The sequence below is a fragment of the Thermobia domestica genome, chromosome 4 (assembly GCF_964235325.1).
Source record: "Thermobia domestica chromosome 4, izTheDome1.hap1.1, whole genome shotgun sequence".
NCBI classification, from domain to species: Eukaryota; Metazoa; Arthropoda; class Insecta; order Zygentoma; family Lepismatidae; genus Thermobia; species Thermobia domestica.
Genome location: NC_137457.1, coordinates 7,596,568 through 7,613,810, shown reverse-complemented (window position 1 = coordinate 7,613,810; position 17,243 = coordinate 7,596,568). Strand labels below are relative to the sequence as shown.

Here is a 17,243-nt window from a genome sequence, read left to right as displayed (position 1 = left end):
GGCTTCAGTGCCACAATACTTGTTAAGATTTCATTAAAAAAAGAAAGTTATCCACAAATTATTCCAGACTGTTTCTAGATTTTACGTATTCTGATAAGACAAAATATACAATGTTTCAATTTGAATGGTCAAAAATAGTACCTATGAGCTAATAATAGTACATTACTTGAATTATTATCATTTCGAAGCACGTACCTATTTCGCCTCTCTCAGAAGACGTATAACTGGTTTAGTTATTTATCGATAAAATATTTTATTTAGATGATATGAAGAAAATTATGAGAAAATACGTATGAATTCCCACCTTTAAATACAGTTGGATATGACTTGATTTATATGCGAATATTCTACTTTATTAATAAGAAAATACGATTTGTGCCGTGTCGTCTTCGGAATGAGGCCGACTGTGGAATGAGGCCGACGAGTATAGACACGACACAAGAAGAATTTAATCCAAAGAAGGATAAAACAATGTAAAATAGATTGAGTTGATCAATAGAAATTGTAAGAGTCACTATGGGTTGTTTTAGATTCATTGATATTGTCATATTATGTTTTCTTTTTAAAAAAAGAAAAAGTAAAAATGTTGGAAGGAAGGAAGGAAAAAAGATTGAAACTGTTAAAAGTGTAAGTAGAGTTGGTAAGACTGTTAGAGGAAAGATTGCAGTCGCGAATTGTGGGCGTGGTCTATAAAAACCAAATCTACAAGATAAAGTGGGTTCCGTGCCTACTTTACTTGTGTTCGTATTTACTTAGCCGGAAGGTTACTCTGTCGTATTTATCTAACCGGAAGGTTGCCCTCCTGTTTCGTAGTGGTATAGCCGGATGATTACTCTGTTCGTTTGTATAGCTGGAATAGTGTTAAAACGGAGTATCTGGTTTAACGAGAGGATTGTGCAGTCAATGGAGTTTTGTTTCGTTTCGGCAGGGTTTCTCTTTTGAGAATTTGTTCACCGTTGTTTTTCCTGTTTGTGTGATGAGAGTATTATCGTCGACTGTCGATGAAATCATATTGGTGTTATATCAGTTAAGTAACGAAGTGATCAGTGGAAAAAGGAATGTTTTATTTATCGTCTATTCTATTCTCGCAAGCAAACTTAGTGGCAAGTCAAACGGGCTCTTTTTGTTTCCTCGTTTTGTGGCCGCTAAGTAATGAAAGTGAATAGCAGAGTGAAAGTTTTCTTTCTTAGTGAATTATATGCTTGTGAATTAATAGAACAGAGAGTTATTTGCTTTGTAAGTTTATTCTTTCTTTTTTTGTTACTTCTGTGCAGAGGAATAGTGAGTTCTAAAGGGCAGTTCTTGTGGGGCCTATTGTGCTAAGTGAAAGCCCGCTTAGATCACCTTATTAGTAATTCCTATCGGGCACTAGCTGGTGTATTTACCTTAAACATCAGAAATAATTCTTTCCTGCTTTACTTTTTCGTTTGGAAACTAAGGCATAGAAAGATTATTGCAAGGAATTACTTAACATTCGAAAATAGACGTCTTTACCACCAATCTGATTTCAATTGAATATCAGAAAGCTCAGACGGAAGCCTAACTACCAGAAGAAAGCGGGCTGGTAGTTAGGTTAGAAAAATTTCTAGATTTTTATGGAATTTTCCATTCTTTCGGAGTTAAGTAGTACGGGGGACAAAAGTGACCAATTGTTATAAACCTTTAGAATTCCAATATTTGCAGTCTAATTTGGATTCTTTTACAGTATTTGGTTAATATTCATTTTATATGCAAAGTTCCGAGTATTTTGCCATTAGAAAACTGAATGCGAATCATTTTTCCTCTAACATTCTCATTCCATTTTATTCAAAAGAGTAATGAAAGATATTAAAAAGGTATTGATTAAGAGTTGTGTAAAATATTAAATAATATATGTTAACGTTAAGAATTGAGATTCAACATTTTCATTCCACTTTTATAAAAATTGAGACTGAGTTCATAGAATTGATGCATTGCTTAATACACCATAAAGAGACATCGTATAGACTTTTTGCTTAATAGTGATTATTTTCATAATTGAAATCTTTATTAGAATTCGTAAGGAAAGAGATATTTAGATGCGCGCTTGTAAATTGTTAGTTTGTTTATCTTTATGAATTCAGGTAAAAAGTAACGTTTATAGAATCATTGAGAATCATTGATATTTAGAGGAACTTGATTTAACATATTGCTTTTGTATTTGCTCGCATAATAGAAGATTCATTTAAGAATATTTGGATATTATTACTATTTAGAGTTCAAGTTTATTAAAGAAATATTTTTGCCTATTGAATCATTCAGGTATTTTGATAGTATATTTTTTTAATATAATTTTTTGGTTGTATTTTTTTAATAGTATATTTACACTATTCTAACGCAATAGTGCAAATATACAACCCAATATTGTTAATAAAATTGTTATTGAAAATTGAAATTTTTGGTTGTCGTCATTTATTTATTATTTAATATTGTTTCCTATTTATTTTGGATTTACTGTTGTTTGGAAATATTTGAATGATAATTCACTTTCACACTGACTGGATGTACGATGGAGAACTAAAACTTCCGGTTCAAAGTCCCATCGACTAGGCGTTAATCGGTTTGCATTCGGTCTGACGATTATTGTTATTATTATTATTATTATTATTATTATTATTATTAGTTTAAATAATAATGGTTGTCGGACTGGAAGCTTTCTGTGTATGCTAGGTGGAAGGGGCGTTACAAGATACGAACACAAGTCGAGTGCTTTTTGTTTTTGTTATATTTCGTTTAGAATATTATTATTATTGTTAATATTTAAAATAGATTCTCAGTCTCTAATAAGTTTTTTGACTATTGAATTACACTTTGAAAATAAATTTGTAGTAATTCAAATACTTTGAAATTGAGATTGAAAAAAATTTTTCTTCTCCAACATTATAATTCTACCAAAAATTTTTTTGGAATTCTGAATACATAATTAATTATAGAATTAATTTCTGAAAATTATAGTGACTCAATTAATTTAATTTAATTGAATGAATAATATTTTTATTGAATTTGAAATTTGATAGAAATATTTCAGCCAGCCTTTACAAATTTTTGTATATATTAAATGCTATTGGAATCTTTGAATATTTTCGATTTTCCTTCCAGCGTTGTTGCTTTGGTCGTGTAGATTTCCATGTTAGTATTATTGTAGAGTAGAAAATAGTAGTATTTGTATATGTTTAGTTATAATATACTATTCTTATATTGTATTGTTGTTCTTAATAACATTGTTTATTCAAATACTGATCAAATAATGGAGTCTCGACAAGACTATGTTAGCATTGATATGTCGAATGCAGATTTCTTAACAGTAGACGCTACTGGTTATCCTAGCTTAGATCAAAATTCAATTTTTGGTCATTTGAGCATGGAACTTACTCCTCCATTAGCTAATAGCTTTAATGTAAGAACTTTTAGTGTTCCTATTGATAATAATCAATCGATTATGAACTCAGTTGATCTAGATAGAGCCAGTCGTATGGCTAATCCATCTAATAGTCAAATTACTAGAAATGATCCTAGAGTAACATTTTTGGAACCGCCTTTAGGTAGAAAAATTCCGAATGTTTCTGATAGTAGTAACTCAGTAGAACGAGTTGGAATGCAGAACAGATATCTAAATCTTGGAAACTATTATAGGAGAGTTTCTAATGTTTTGAGTTCAACTCCTAAAGTGAGTTTAAATATTCCTAATCCCAGAATGCATGGTCATAACTCGAATTATAGAAACCAGAATAGTTCTGAAGGTAATAGGGATAATAACGTTCCTACGAATAGACAAGATCATGTATATTCAGATCAGAATCTAGAACATAAGCTGATGACTAAATTTACCTTTCATAAATCTTTAACATATTTAGAGAATAAACTGTCAGAAATTAAGAACATTAGTGGAAATAATAGCATTCAGACTTTTGAGATGTTATTTAAGATCCAAGAGATATTAATGGATACTAGTTATTCATTTAATATGATTCTTTCAGTAATTCTCTCTAGATGTGACGGTAGTATATTGAAGGAAGTTACTTCAGCTTTAAATAATAACATTGATTGGGTTTATTTTAGGGATAATATAATGCATAGATATATTACACCCACAGTTGTGCATTCATTAGTAGGTGAAAAGGTTTATAGAAAACAGGGGTTGACAGAATTAATTAACGATTATGTAAAATCAGTGATGATATCTATGGGTATTTTACAACTCGGGTTGAATGAAGGTCAACTAGTTTTAATAATCTTAAGTGGTATGAATCCAAATCAACGATTTCGGATGCTAAATTATTACTGTCCAGCAAATAGACAAGAATTGTTAGAAAAATCCGAACAATATGTTTCACAAAATAGGGAACAAATGGAATATGTTAAATTATATAGGAGTAACAAAGACAAAAAGAAAATGTGTTCGAATTTAGGTTCTTCAGTAAATAAGAAAGAATATTGTAATAGTAATCCGAATTCTACTTTACCTAATGTAAAATCGAATCTCATGAGGAATAGTTTTAGGGTTTCGGATACTTCAAGATTTTCTGGGAACTTGAATAGGAATCGATTTGTTCCTCCAGTTAATAAGAAGAACAGTGTCCCATCAGAAATGAACGGATTAGTGGCAACGTTCGTCATTGGAAAAATTAATAATATTTTAACTAATATTTGTGTTGATGGGGGCTCTAGTTTTAACTTAGTGAATCGAGATCTAGTTAAAAGATGCAATGTGGAAGAACATGTTCGTAAGGTGGAAGAACGAACCATCAATGCGCCTTCTGGTCGTAACTTTGTTACGGACGAAGAGGTGACTTTGGTGATTAACTTATCAGGATTTTTTCAATCTGTTGTATTCAGAATAACTGATAATCTTCCTTGCGACTGTTTGTTGGGAATTCCGTATCTGCGTTCAACGTCGGCGTTAGTGGATTACGAGAAACATTTGTTGGTTCTGTGTAATGGAAAGAAACGTGTGCGACTTAATTATCGCAGGGATTTTGTAGAATCATTCCGAAAGGGAGTTAGATCTGGAGAACAGCCTAGTCAACGAGAAGGGACTGGTGTAAAGTTTCGAAAGAAGAACTTATCTAACAAATCTTCGGGAATATCTTCAATGTTTATTAGGGCAGATTCGTATTCAATCCGTCCAAACGAAAAGGGAGTACAGTGCGATCTCGATCTTCAACATCTAGAGAAACATTTATTAACTATAAATGCTCCTGATGCTTCGCAGCTTCTTGGGCTACGAAATTTAATTGAAGGAGAGTTATCGAGAGACAGCATTAGTGTGGACCAGCAGATTCGGAGGTTGGATAATGATCAGGGATGTCCAGAAACCTCTTCCATCACGCATAAGTCATTGGATAGTGATCAAGATGGTTTACATCGTAGATCTTCAGTGGACTTAGCGATGATTTCGACGAATGTTGGTGACATTGAAGATAAGAACAATTTGAAAGAAGATATGAATTGTGACACCGGTTACCAGACTGTTCCGGATTTAGACCTTTCAGAGAAGGATCCCAAGATTAAGAAAAAGAAACAATCGAAGAAGAAGAAGAAGAAGCCAAAGAAGAAAAAGAAGACAACAAACATTATTGATTGTGCTAATGATCATCAGATGAAGCACGATCGTGGTGTTGCGTGTGAAAAGGAAAAGAAGAACGTTGTTGTAGTTCCTGCAGCGACTTCGAAAGTTAAACACAATGAATCATCTAGTTGTTCGGAAGCTTCTGACGTGGACGTCGAGCAGTCAGAGAAATTCCACGACTTATTGAAGAACAATAAGAAATATATTGGGGAGGAAATTAATCGTAATCCAGTTAATAGTTCTGATCGATTCCCGCAGGTGAAAAACCCAGAAAACATACAGGTGAAAAACTCTAATCGAGAATCGTGGAGTTTTCGGAATCCTGATATAGATTCTTTCATGGTTTCGATAAGAGCTGAGTACTCTGACGTTATTACGAATAGAATCGGATGTATAAAGGGTTGTATAGGCAAATTATATCTGTCCGACAACAAACCTTTTAAGCAAAATCAATTCCCTGTGCCTAAGAATAAAGAAAAAGAATTTGATGCTCAACTTTTAGAATTAGTTAGGCAGGGTATATTAATTGAAGTAGACCATTCGAACTACACCAGTAGTTGTTTCTTGGTGAAGAATAAGGACAACAGTTATCGTATTGTAGGGAACTTTGTTAAAGCAAATGAGCTTATAGTAAATGATCCTTTCCCGTCTCCGAATATAGAAGAATGTTTAGCTTTCCTATCAGGCAAGCAATTCTATTCAAAAATTGATCTTAAGAAAGCATATTTTCAAGTTGTACTTGATTCTAGCTTACGTGACATCACTACAATTGTTACGCCAAAGGGTCTTTATCAATTTACGAGAGTTCCAGTAGGTATTAAAACTGGTAGTAACATTCTTAATAGAGTGATGCATAAAATACTTGGAGATTTGGAAGGGGAAGGAGTACGATCTTATTTTGATGATGTTCTCATATTTTCAGATACGATAGAACAACATAAGAACACTATAATTAAGTTATTAGAAAGATTTCGAGAATATAACGTTACTATATCTTCGGATAAATGTTTGTTCTTTCAGACTACGATAAATTATCTAGGGTATATTATTACCGGAGATCAGATGAAAATCGACCAGGCTAGGGTTTCAGCAATTAGAAATATACCACCTCCACGGAATAAAAGAGGTCTTATGAAGATCTTGGAGCTTTTCAGTTATTACGCGAAATTCGCTCCTGAGTTCCAGGAACTGATGGGACCTCTCAGTGAACTAAAATCTCCTAAGAACAAATTTGTCTGGAGTCCTAAACACCAAAGGGTTCTAGACAAATTAAAAGATATAATGGTGGATAATATTGTGTTAAAGACCCCAGATCTAAATAAGAGATTTGTATTAAATGTAGACGGATCAGGAAAGAGCATAGCTGCTTGTTTGTCTCAGGAGAACAGTAACGGGGAACTTCAACCTCTTTGTTTCTTCAGCAAAAAATTATCAGAAGCAGACAAACATAGAAGCATATACGAGATAGAGTTTATAAGCCTAGTAAAAGCTATGTCCCGATTTAAACACTATTTGGTTAAAGAATTTGACGTCCTGACAGATAACAAGGCCTTGACTTGGATATTAAGCAACTCAAAGCGTCTATTAAAGTATGGCCCTATTGTGAGACATTATGTCAGTTTTCATTTAAGATCAAACACGTTAGGTCTGCAGATAACGTGATAACTGACACTCTCACAAGAGTGTACGATCCATTTGAGTTTAGTTTAGTAAACGGACCTTTGGGGTTAGCGGCTTTTGATAGCAACTTAAGGTTAGCTCATAGATGGAAGTTGCCTCTGATTCAGGAACCAATAGAAGATCTTCAAAGAGAAGACCCAGAATTGAAAGCGATTATAGAGAGATTAGAAAATGGCGACATCATTTCTGGTTTTGTTTTAAACAAAAAGATACTTATGAAGAAGACTAATTCAGTTCATAACCTTTTAAGATTTTTATCCCTAAGGCTCTTCGTAGAGTTCTGATAGAGTACTATCATGATGATAAGCTTGTAGGACGTCATGCTGGTACCTATCGGACTCTGAAAAAGCTAATGAAAAGATTTACGTGGGGAAATATGAAAGAGGAAATGGCTGAATATGTTAGATGTTGTCATAGGTGTCAGCTTTAAAGGAAGAGAATAAAAGAAAAATGGGGTTACTGATATCAGAATATAGTAAGAGGATTGGATCGCATTGGTACTTTGACATTATTGGTGTATTGCCTAACTCTAAGGGGTATAGGTATATATTAATTGGGGTTGATAACGCTAGCCGATTTGTAGTGCTAGAGAAATTGAGATCGTTAACATCAGCCTCAATAATGGACAAAATGTCAAATATCTTCAGTCGTTTAGGATATCCAGAAGCTATTTCCACCGATAACGCTTCTGTGTTTATTTCTGAGTTCTTTAAGAAATTCTTGCTCGGACTGGGGATAAAGCATATTGCCTTAAGTCCATACCACCCTGAAGCGAACGCTGCAGAGCGTTTTACAAAAACGCTTAAGTCTTCTATTCGTGCTTATTTTCCAGATAAGCAACATCTATAGTTGACTCTAATACCAGATTTACAGTATACGCTAAATAATAGCGAGCATTCCGGTCTAAAGATGTGCCCTATCGAAATATTTTTAGGACGTCCTTCTTACACCCCACTAGAAAATCGATGGGACATCTCAGAAGCAGATATAGCCGGAAAGTCAGCTAAAACTTTATGGATAGATGCCATAAAGAATATGGAAAAAAGCTGGATTAGAAGGAAAAGACTTATGCTGCAAAGAAGAAGAGCAGTAGCGTTCCAGGTAGGCGAAAAAGTACTAATTCGTGCGCATGTTAAATCTTCCTTAAAAGATAAAGTTGCTAAATCACTCAGTGATAAATGGAATGGACCATTTATAGTCAGGGGGTTCTTGACACCAAATACTGTTCTAATTTCGGACGAGAACGATAATCCTAATTCGTATAAGCGGAGTCACGTCTCCGAAATTAAGATTTATCGGGTCCAGAGGAATTGAAAAGTTAAATGAAAAGCTGGAAGCGAAAATTGGAAATGAAAAATAGAATGTGTATATAATAAAATGTTAAATTAATAAGCTACTACTAATAAATTGTATATAATTATTCATATATTTTAATCACGGCCGTGATTATCGAAATTTTTGTATATAGTTTTGTATATAACAATTAAATTTTATCCTGTGTATAGTATATAATGTAGTAGTTAGATATATTTTTTGATTGAATTTATGAAATATATATGTATGAAATTATATTTTGTATATTAATGTTAACTTTCTATATTTATAGATATCATTATTATCAAAAATTCTGGAGCAGAATTTTTTGTAAAGGCCTGGTGAATGTGCCGTGTCGTCTTCGGAATGAGGCCAACTGTGGAATGAGGCCGACGAGTATGGACACGACACAAGAAGAATTTAATCCAAAGAAGGATAAAACAATGTAAAATAGATTGAGTTGATCAATAGAAATTGTAAGAGTCACTATGGTTTGTTTTAGATTCATTGATATTGTCATATTATGTTTTCTTTTTAAAAAAAGAAAAAGTAAAAATGTTGGAAGGAAGGAAGGAAAAAAGAGTGAAACTGTTAAAAGTGTAAGTAGAGTTGGTAAGACTGTTAGAGGAAAGATTGCAGTCGCGAATTGTGGGCGTGGTCTATAAAAACCAAATCTACAAGATAAAGTGGGTTCCGTGCCTACTTTACTTGTGTTCGTATTTACTTAGCCGGAAGGTTACTCTGTCGTATTTATCTAACCGGAAGGTTGCCCTTCTGTTTCGTAGTGGTATAGCCGGATGATTACTCTGTTCGTTTGTATAGCTGGAATAGTGTTAAAACGGAGTATCTGGTTTAACGAGAGGATTGTGCAGTCAATGAAGTTTTGTTTCGTTTCGGCAGGGTTTCTCTTTTGAGAATTTGTTCACCGTTGTTTTTCCTGTTTGTGTGATGAGAGTATTATCGTCGACTGTCGATGAAATCATATTGGTGTTATATCAGTTAAATAACGAAGTGATCAGTGGAAAAAGGAATGTTTTATTCATCGTCTATTCTATTCTCGCAAGCAAACTTAGTGGCAAGTCAAACGGGCTCTTTTTGTTTCCTCGTTTTGTGGCCGCTAAGTAATGAAAGTGAATAGCAGAGTGAAAGTTTTCTTTCTTAGTGAATTATATGCTTGTGAGTTAATAGAACAGAGAGTTATTTGCTTTGTAAGTTTATTCTTTCTTTTTTGTTACTTCTGTGCAGAGGAATAGTGAGTTCTAAAGGGCAGTTCTTGTGGGGCCTATTGTGCTGAGTGAAAGCCCGCTTAGATCACCTTATTAGTAATTCCTATCGGGCACTAGCTGGTGTATTTAGCTTAAACACCAGAAATAATTCTTTCCTGCTTTACTTTTTCGTTTGGAAACTAAGGCATAGAAAGATTATTGCAAGGAATTACTTAACTTTCGAAAATAGACGTCTTTACCACCAATCTGATTTCAATTGAATATCAGAAAGCTCAGGCGGAAGCCTAACTACCAGAAGAGAGCGGGCGTTACACATAGAAGGTAATCCATACTATAAACAAGTCAAGGTGGGTGTAATTTTTGACTTATTACAAGTAGTGACTGTGACTGGTCTTATTCTGTGTATTGTGAGGTTGTCCGATTTGATGTGCACTTCAGGTTGTATTGCTAAGGCAATTCCATCATTTCTTCACCCTTACGAAAATTTCTAGATTTTTATGGAATTTTCCATTCTTTCGGAGTTAAGTAGTACGGGGGACAAAAGTGACCAATTGTTAAAAGCCTTTAGAATTCCAATATTTCCAGTCTAATTTGGATTATTTTACAGGACTTGGTTAATATTCATTTTATATGCAAAGTTCCGAGTATTTTGCCATTAGAAAACTGAATGCGAATCATTTTTCCTCTAACATTCTCATTCCATTTTATTCAAAAGAGTAATGAAAGATATTAAAAAGGTATTGATTAAAAGTTGTGTAAAATGTTAAATAATATATGTTAACGTTAAGAATTGAGGTTCAACATTTTCATTCCACTTTTATAAAAATTGAGACTGAGTTCATAGAATTGATGCATTGCTTAATACAACATAAAGAGACATCGTATAGACTTTTTGCTTAATAGTGATTATTTTCATAATTGAAATCTTTATTAGAATTCGTAAGGAAAGAGATATTTAGATGCGCGCTTGTAAATTGTTAGTTTGTTTATCTTAATGAATTCAGGTAAAAAATAACGTTTATAGAATCATTGAGAATCATTGATATTTAGAGGAACTTGACTTAACGTATTGCTTTTGTATTTACTTGCATAATAGAAGATTCATTTAAGAATATTTGGATATTATTACTATTTAGAGTTCAAGTTTATTAAAGAAATATTTTTGCCTATTGAATCATTCAGGTATTTTGATAGTATATTTTTTAATATAATTTTTTGTTGTATTTTTTTAATAGTATATTTACACTATTCTAGCGCAATAGTGCAAATATACAACCCAATATTGTTAATAAAATTGTTATTGAAAATTGAAATTTTTGGTTGTCGTCATTTATTTATTATTTAATATTGTTTCCTGTTTATTTTGGATTTACTGTTGTTTGGAAATATTGGAATAATAATTCACTTTCACACTGACTGGATGTACGATGGAGAACTAAATCTTCCGGTTCAAAGTCCCATCGACTAGGCGTTAATCGGTTTGCATTCGGTCTGACGATTATTGTTATTATTATTATTATTATTATTATTATTATTATTAGTTTAAATAATAATGGTTGTCGGACTGGAAGCTTTCTGTGTATGATAGGTGGAAGGGGCGTTACAGATTGGAAGTAATAAAACTTTCTTATGTACAACATTATACTTGATATAAGTACTTTCGGTCACAGCACCTCCTTGAGGAGTACTCCCTACAGTAATGAGAGAACACAAGTATAATTTTTAAGTGCTGTGATTACCTCACTCAATATTCATTATGAATTGTATGTTTTGAAAGCACATATTTTTTCATCTAAAAGATATTTCATTTCCTTCTGGGTTATTTCAAAAGTTACTGATGTAACGTGTAAGATATTGACTATATATTATATAACTTCACATTGTCTTCCAATAACATTGATTGTTGTGCATTATTTTGGCATTATCAATCGTTGTGAAACACTAAAGTATTGCTTGAATCCTTATATACATCAATAATCAACATATTTAATAAACTATGCCAATCTAAAACGTTTTATTATATATTTGCTTTTAATATACCGTTTCATCATCTAATGTTAATAGTAGTACTATGAGTACTATACTTTGTACAAAGTAAAATGCATTTTGTTAATACTAGAAATCTAGAGAAAAGGGACATAAAATGAAGAGAACTTGAAAAGTCCATCTGCTAAATTTTAATATTTGTTGTGGATAGCTTCAAATCAAACAACTAGTAGAAATATTGTACTTTTTTCAAGCAACAAAATTAAAACCACTTATGACGAATTGAGTGAATTATAAACTGGAGTATAATGTATGTTGCTTTTATGATCCTGAGTATATTGAGACAACAGTTAGTAATTAAGATTACTCTGGAGATCGTAAAACGATACAACTTCTTAACAGAGACAGCAATATTCATAAAAAATCTTGTGCGTTATTGAATTTCGATTGACGCAGACAGCGAAAACTATTACTGCAAAACACATACAATATGCCTGCTAAAGAAATGCATATCTCAAGAAAATACAGAAATTACACGATGTTTTCTTCAACAATAGATTAGAAATTAAAGTATTTTGGAATATAATCACTTTCGTTCTATAATATGTCAATGGTTAAGGGTTTGCTCAAAAGCATAATTTCAAGATATATATATTACTTTACTAAAGGACATACCGCCTTATCGTATAACATACAAACAATTTGTTTTAATGTGTAAAAATGATTTGTTCTTCAGACCCGGAATATAATAAGTTTGTTGGAAGGAAAAGTCTTGCTCCGTGAATTAAAGACGATTATAAACTTTGTACTTTCTACACTAATAATCGAAGGCCGAAGTCTTGTTGAAAATAATTGGGTCATGCACTTTTCCCAAATCCTACATTTGTATCTGCAGTATGAATCAAATATATCAATGTCGATCTCCTTTCGCAGATCGAGATTCCTATTGAAGATAAATATTTCAATGGTCTATGTATATCTACCACAATATGACCTTATTAGGGTCGGAGACAAAAATGTTTGAACAAGATTGTATATTTTATATAGTTGTAGAAATGCGTGGGATAAAAGAGGCAATACCACCTTGAACATATGAAAAAATGGGAAACTAAACCTGAACTTCATTGAAGAATAAACGTGTGAAACAAGTTATTTTCTATACAAAAATGACGAAGATCTGTGTAATATTTCGAAACGTACCTTTGTTGTCTTCTCTAATCATCCAGGCTTCTATAGAAATAGTGAAAAAGCACTTATATATCTCGCCCAATAAGCATACAAAAATCATACCTTTTCTCAAACTTACCCGTAGTAGAATGTGTTGGAATAAGTTCGATTATTGTAGTCTCTGAAAAGAGATAAAATATTATTAATGACAATCTAAATGTTAATGGAATAATGAACATAAATATATTAAATATCAATAAAGCTATGCGTTATATCCTTGTATTGTAATATTTAGTATAAACACTAACATTGCTTTTACTATTTTCTTGAAAATCTACCTTATTTATTAACCTTATACGTTCCACGGTTTTCCTACTTTAAAGTATGATATTACTGATATTCATATTCGGTAATATTTATTAGAACATTAATCCAAGCAAAAATGAACTTGTTGTTCCAGAAATGAAAAATATTAATATAATACCACCAATTAGTGAAACAACATATTGAACTCAGGAACAATCATTATATTATAATTCATTAAAAGATTGCGTTTCAAAATGTCATTAAATTAGTAACCATTTATTTTTACACGAACTCTTACAAAGACTCAATTGTAGTTTTACATTGAGAGGCTCATCATGAATTTTGCATAAGGTTTATATTGAAATCGATTCTTAAATAACAGAGATATTACTCCTAATATCAAAAAATCACTCCAAATATTTACAATAATGGTAGCAAGTTCATTTCATAATATCATTATAATTTTTTATACTAGATTTTGCTACAAAAGAGAAAGGAAAGATATTTGAATAATATCACTAAAATCACATGCTAGCCTAATTAAACTGCCTAATAAGTATATCTATATAAATAAATTATGTTTTTTCTTAAAATTTTTCACAAATATGAGAAACTCCTTGAAGAGAATATTCGTTTCTTGAAATGCACTTTCTCTGTGTAACTTATATAATTGAATATCTATATTGAAAAAAATATATGAGCTGTATGGAAGAACTATTAAATGCGTGCTGCAACTGAGCTGAGAAGATCATCATAATTGTTGTATTACTTCAGGTAGATCTTCTTTTATGTACTTTTGACAAAACTATCTTGCAATTTGGGATGATGATGATATGTTTCCTTGAAACGCTCAATTGTTTGCAAAAGAAATTCTATCTATTAATTACAATGTGTTTTTATGTAATGACAAGCGTTGAAACCGTAAATGAATAATCGTCGTGACATTCGATTGGAATAGAGCTTCAGTGATGAGATGAAATATATTGTGGGAAGAACAGATGCGATTGCAAAGAAATCGCATCTGCATTGCATTTGTCGTTTATGTTCAATCTAAATCAGTATTGAAACATGAATTAATATAAATTTGAAAACTTGAAGTTTTGTTAGTGTTGTGAAAGTCAAGATATGTTCCCGCTAGCCTATGGATAGTTTGAAGGCATCCAGATCTCGCTATCTGTTACAAATGTTATTCTATGACGATATACGTAGAAACATGTATTGAAACCAAATGTAATAGTTAATCTGGACCACACTTTTGTACAGTTTGATTGATGGTCAAGATGTGTTGTCGAATTACACTCATCACTATGTGTAACCGTTTTTGCTTTATGTAATGTGTAGTGAAACCGAAAATAACCCATTTGAACCACATTCGATCTGAACAGAGCTAACGGAGGGGTTACAATCTATCCCAGAAGTGCACATTATACTGTAGAAGCTGCATTTCGATACATTGTGGTGTTTTTACTCTAATACCTATCAAGATACTGATGGACGAATGGTTAAACGGTCATTCGGACAAATGATTTCTCACACTTGTCCACCCCATACTTTGGAACTGAAGACGTCGATGTGAGAATGAGATAGCTTCAATTTTACTTTTCGTTCAGGTTTGAAACAAAATACTATTAGAAATTTATATAGTCTACTTTAGCCACCAAACTTTTTTCAAAGAAACGATTTACCTCTATAATACCACATTTCTCTAGAAACGTTTTGGAATCTAAATGAAAGTGAATTGCTTTTCAACAGTTTTTTTTAATTGAATACATCAGCAATTTGAGTTATCTCGTTCTTGCACCAGGGTTTTCAATTCTAAAATTTCAGGAGAGGATAGAGAATACCTAAAACGAATGTCGGTGGAATAAAATCATTCGTTTGAAAGTTCTCTATCAGACCCAGATTTGAATAAAGAGGTGAATGCATTACTCTTTCTGCTACTAACACTATTATTACTACTACCTCTATTATTATTATTATTATTATTATTATTATTATTATTATTATTATTATTATTATTATTATTATTATTAATAGTAGATATTATCAGAATATGGTAAATGTCATATAAAGCCGATTTTATGGCTGTTTTAGAATACTGTTTCCAAAACAAATTTGTTTTATCTAGAACATGCACTATCATAGCATGTACTTTTCTTCTTTACTTTCCTTCCAGAGGAAGAAGCAAAATACGAACAAAATTGTAAATTCAATATCACTAGATCATTAAATACAGGTTTGACAATATAGGTCTTAGATATTTCAGTAGGAATGACTAAACAGGCATTATATAGTATGTGTAGAATTATATAAACATGTATCCTAAGAAAACAGGTATTAATAAGCTCATAATAACAATATATATATAGCGTTCTGATTAGAGAAACTCCTTTTAAATATGTCGCAATCAATATATAGGGACTTCATTCGATTAATTTTACATTTCTGAAAAAAACTTTTACGTAGATCACAGAAATGCTATGTAAAATAAAACTACTTCGGTTGTTTAATGATTGACTTCGTATTTCTATGGTAAATAGATAGAAACGAATCGATTATTGCGAAAACTATTTTGCTAAGTTCACCCTAAAAGCGCTTTTAGTGCATACGTGATGTTCTAATTCGTGTAGAGGCAATCTTATCCAACAACACACTTCACAATATAAAAGAAGCATAAGATTTTTGTGTTTTACATATTGTTATCACGTTGAAAAAATAGACCTAATATTTTTAAATAAAACCAATTGATTTGGTATAGTCTACCTTATATGTATACGTGCGTGTAACAAGTGTTGCATTGCAAATGGAACATTAAAATGACTGTTAAAAAGTGATATGGCGTATGCGTGTCATGTAAGCTGACTTTACGTTTAAAAACACATGAACTCAGTCAGTCCAATAACGTCTGGTTGCTTACATGTAATTCAAAGATTTCTAACACAGTAATCCTTATGTTCATTAGGTATGTGCATAAATTAAATTGACATTTTCAATCTTTCATTCTCACAATGTACTTATTAACAGAAGATAAATTCAAATTTGTAATTTTTTGTGTGTATTGCGCACATGATATACTCTAGTTAAGAAATATTCATGCTGATGTTATATAAAGATTATAACTGCCTGATGTATTCTAGGATTAACTGTATGTGTGATCATATTTCAAATTTATTGTTTAATGAAATACATCTATAGAATATTAAATTGTCATTTACTTATGAGTTTATAAATAATAGCTGATCCGTTTGAGTTAGCACGAAAAATATTAGGTTGAAATTTGTGTATGTAGTTCTCTGAACCACTGGTAAGCAGATTTCCCTTTTGATATTTAGTATAGAAACAATCTGTACAATAGTTTTTAGTTTACACCTTAATATTCAAATACCAATATGCATTCAATCATAATTACAAAGTAGGAATTATTAAAAAGAGAATGTTTACCATAAATTGATATTTTATATAATTCTTATGAAAACTGAAATCTAATCTTGTAATATTGCTTACTATTTTCTAAAAGTTATTATGAAAATATTTACCTGTGAAGTTCTTCACCTGACTTCCCGCTGGAGGTGGAGGTAGGGTGGAAGGTACGAGATGTAGTACTGAAAGCAAATAATGACAACCATTCAGATTCAGTTTCTCCTATTACGTGTTATTTAAAATGGATTTTTGATTACGTGTGTGATTTACCATGTAAGAATAAAGAGCATTGCGGATTCAGATAACTATGAATGACATCTAGATACTATGAGTGTTTCTATCTTGACCTAGTTTGAATATTAGTATAATTCAGTACTAGTAACATACAATTCTACATGTTAGAATTACAGCTAGCCGTTAAGAGAGTTAACCCTTTTATTATTTCCACTTTCTGATGTAAATTTTAGACTCTCACTCAAAAAGCTACTGTTTCCTTACTATTAATGCTAGGAGCATAATTCAAATATAATTTTTCAAGATGGAGCTTATGTTCCACT

At 31.8% G+C, this 17,243-nt stretch overlaps 1 protein-coding gene across 40 annotated transcripts in view; it reads right to left on the bottom strand.

Moving 5' to 3' along the window:
* The window catches only part of LOC145683699 (uncharacterized), a 606,036-nt gene that overhangs the window by 405,171 nt on the left and 183,622 nt on the right, over positions 1-17,243 (bottom strand). For all 40 annotated transcript variants that reach the window (XM_081755114.1, XM_081755113.1, XM_081755079.1 and 37 more), the window contains 2 exons: positions 16,803-16,868; positions 13,100-13,141 (listed from right to left, as the gene is read on the bottom strand). In XM_081755114.1, coding sequence (XP_081611240.1) covers positions 13,100-13,141; positions 16,803-16,868 — 108 coding nt within the window. The remainder of the gene's footprint in view (positions 1-13,099; positions 13,142-16,802; positions 16,869-17,243) is intronic.